The sequence below is a fragment of the Dioscorea cayenensis genome, chromosome 2 (assembly GCF_009730915.1).
Source record: "Dioscorea cayenensis subsp. rotundata cultivar TDr96_F1 chromosome 2, TDr96_F1_v2_PseudoChromosome.rev07_lg8_w22 25.fasta, whole genome shotgun sequence".
NCBI lineage: Eukaryota > Viridiplantae > Streptophyta > Magnoliopsida > Dioscoreales > Dioscoreaceae > Dioscorea > Dioscorea cayenensis.
In genome coordinates this window covers 4,143,583-4,146,854 of record NC_052472.1, presented here as the reverse complement: position 1 = coordinate 4,146,854, position 3,272 = coordinate 4,143,583, and the positions used below count along the sequence as shown (strand labels likewise).

The following is a 3,272-nucleotide window of genomic DNA, read 5'->3' as shown; positions in this document are numbered from 1 at the left end:
TAATGTTCTAAAGATAAGGACTATATAAAATGTATTCTTTATGGTTTAACATTTACTTTTAAAGGAGCCCTACTCAAATATCAACACCAAAGTTAAAGCTTCATCATCTTCATAAGTTAAAGCTTCATCATCTTCATAAGTGGAGTTTGAATTTTGGGGGTTTGTTTGTATATTCTCATAGTAAATTAGTTAATTAAAGATGTATTCTAAAAAACTTTTTCTTCGCAAAGATTAATTGTAAAAACATGGTATACAAATGAATTTTATCTTTAATATCTGACTAATCATAAATTTATATATATATATATATTAGGTATTTATAGTCTTTATAACGTATCTGTAAGTTACGTCCTCAAGTTTATTTTTTAAAGATACCATATTTGCTTGTGGTGAAGTGAAGAAAAGGAAAATAAGGAGTTTAAGTGTAGATTCACATTTAATACTAACAGTTTTGAGAAGGTGGGAGTTGCATGTGACATCCATGAAATAAAAAAATTTCAAAAGTTTGTTAATTTAAATCTTAGATAGATTAACTTGGGAATAACATTGATCTAGATTTAGATTTAAATCAACTATTATATTTAAATTCTATGTTAATTTCATATTGCAGATATTGATTCATTTTGAATTTTAAAGTGAAGTTAATCCTTTGATGGAAAGGAGTCTACCTAATCTATCACTGATATGGTGAAAGACTTAGATTGGTAGAACCTCAAATTCTTACTTCCGAAGGCATATACTTTTACTTTCACATATTATCTATGTAAATTAAGATACCAAAAAACTATAAAATTTAAAAAAAAAAGAAAAAAAAAAGTACCATTTCCCCCTCATAGGTTTGAAATGTTATATATAATATATGACGCTTACCATATTGATGACCATTTGCTCGAATTAGACTGTCCATTTCATATGTATCGATGAAAACATATTTCAACTCGCTTAGTCTTGTTGTGAGATTTTGGAGAAGAGCTCTGGTTTCATTTTTAAATTGAATAGAAAGATTATTTAAATCCTCAGAACAAGCACCAGATATTGGGAAAAATAGACTTTTTATAACTGGAGTGCACCCAATTTTTGCTGTGCTAAGGACAATAATCTTTCTTGCTCCAGAGTTGTACAATGTCTGTTAATAATAAAAACAATTCAATTGTGGAAAGTAGTATACATAACATCATATAAATATTGATTTTTTGTAGAGACATGCATGCAAATAAGGCTATTATGAGAAAGAAAGAAACAAAGAATGTGGAAGAAAATATAAATGTAGCTTGTTTTCAAATACTGAGAGAGTAGCTTGAGTATAAAAGCAAGAACAAATTTATTAGGAGAAAAGTAATTAAATTTATTTTATTTGTGGTTAAAAAAACAAATAAGATGGCTATTTAGATTTTAAATTTTATTTTAAAAAAACAATCGAGAGAAAGATAGATACCGTCAAATGGAGTGTGAAGTTATTCACAAGAGTTGCAATGAACTGATCATTTGTTGTTTTGTTTCGAGGACCAAAGGCAAAAAAATAAGCAAATATATCATTGCTTCCAGAGCTTATGTAGAAGATGGATTTTGATAGTAATTTTTTAGCAGATCCGTAGCTAACTCTTCTTGATAGGTTCCTTGCTGCTTCTTGAAAATAAATCACTTGTGTTGCCAATGATAGTGTTCCTTCTCCCTAAGGTTAACCAATTATCAACAAAAACGAAATAACATTTCATATATATATATATATATATAAATATGTATATGTATATGTATATACATACAGTTGAATTTAAGATCCCTGAGCCACCAGAAGCAAAGTTAATTCCTCTTGATGTCTGGTTTTCATTGATGATAGAGAGATAAGGTGGTGGGCTTTGTGGATATCCCATGAACATTGCTGCCAAATAAAGTTTTTTGTTATTTAGAAGAAATCATAGATTATAACTACGAGTTAAGAAAAATTGCAATGGAGAGTGCTTATTTTTTTTTATAAAAAAATAATAACATAAAAAAATAATTAATATAAAAATTTATATAATATAATAAGAACATATCTTTAAAACAAGCCCCAATTCTTTTACTATAAGTATTTAATAATAATGAGCCAAGATTTTGAATGGCCTAGAGCTCAATTCATTACAGTATTGGCTTGAAATATCTAGTTATGCTCATCTTATTTAGTAGAATTGAGCATGGATCTTCTGTTCCTTTTTGAAAAAAAAGTGGAAAAGGAGTTAAAAAAGAAATCCATAAACTATTCTTGTTGATCAACTAAACTCTTCAATATCCATTTAAGATAATAACCAAAATAGTTCCATATTTTAAGTTTTTCCAATAATTTTGTTTATTTAATAAAAATAGTAAAACCAAACCACACTCTGCTATATTGGTTATTGAAATAATATGTGCATAAATAAGATCTAGTTTATTCAAAAACTTATCAAGCCATGGAGTTGTATTAGACTTATTCAAAATTGACTCGATAATAAAATAAAACATTTAACGTCAATATAAATTAATGCATATATAAAAGGAAAAAACATACCCACGTAATCTGGACCAATGTATCCATTGCCAAACCTTCCCGTTGAATTGTTTCCAGGATAATCAATTCCATTAAATGGAAAATTAGCCTTACGGGCAGGATCTTGCAAGTAATTGTTATTTCCTACATCAAACAAAGAGTCTCCAAAAGGATAGAAGAATGGTGGTCGTGAAGGTGTAACAATAGCAACACTAGGGCTAACAATGATCAAAAGAAGGATGGTCCCAGTGAAGTATGATTTCATCTTCATCTGCTTCATTTGCATGCTTATGATTAATTCTATTGTGTCTTTTATAAACCTCTTTGTCAAAGGCTTTGCAAAAATTGTCCTTTATGACTTTCATTGAGTTTGCATTGGAAGTCAATATATGGTTGTTTACGTTGTTGTTGGAATTGTTGATCGCAGACACTACACCGATTTTTATTTTTAGAGGCACATTAGTAGAGGGGTTTTTAAAAACAGGCTCTATAAGTGAAATTAAAAAAAAATTATCCCAGTTTTAGAGCCGGTTTAAGATAAGCGCATGAAAAGGTTGGATTTTATTCAGACGTTCCCTGGACTTCTTCGTTTGCTCGAGCGGAGACCTTTAGGAGACTTCGCCCTAATCGTAGCTATTCTTCATTTGCTCGAGAGGAAACAGCAAGGAGAGGAGATTTATATGAGAGCCTTAAGTGCCACAACTCCCCCTCCTCCTCCTCTCCGAAACCCTAAACCTAATCCCCGACCCAGCTTCTTCTCCGGCGA

The 3,272-nt window shown here is 30.0% G+C and overlaps 1 protein-coding gene across 1 annotated transcript; it reads right to left on the bottom strand.

Moving 5' to 3' along the window:
* Positions 1-748: 748 nt before the first annotated feature.
* Positions 749-2,792, bottom strand: LOC120271951 (GDSL esterase/lipase At5g37690-like). The gene is made up of 5 exons (XM_039278642.1): positions 2,528-2,792; positions 1,764-1,879; positions 1,436-1,672; positions 871-1,126; positions 749-759 (listed from the first exon to the last, which is right to left on the bottom strand). The coding sequence occupies exons 1-5, from the start codon at positions 2,790-2,792 to the stop codon at positions 749-751; spliced, it is 885 nt and encodes a 294-aa protein (XP_039134576.1).
* Positions 2,793-3,272: the final 480 nt, after the last annotated feature.

Excerpts from the sequence above, each read along its gene's own strand:
- LOC120271951 (XM_039278642.1), bottom strand. The coding sequence starts at position 2,792 with ATGCAAATGAAGCAGATGAAGATGAAATCATACTTCACTGGGACCATC. Across the intron at positions 1,880-2,527 it reads CATTGGTCCAGATTACGTGG|CAATGTTCATGGGATATCCA; the intron begins GTATGTTTTTTC and ends TTTATTTGGCAG. Across the intron at positions 1,673-1,763 it reads CAGGGATCTTAAATTCAACT|GGAGAAGGAACACTATCATT; the intron begins GTATGTATATAC and ends GGTTAACCTTAG.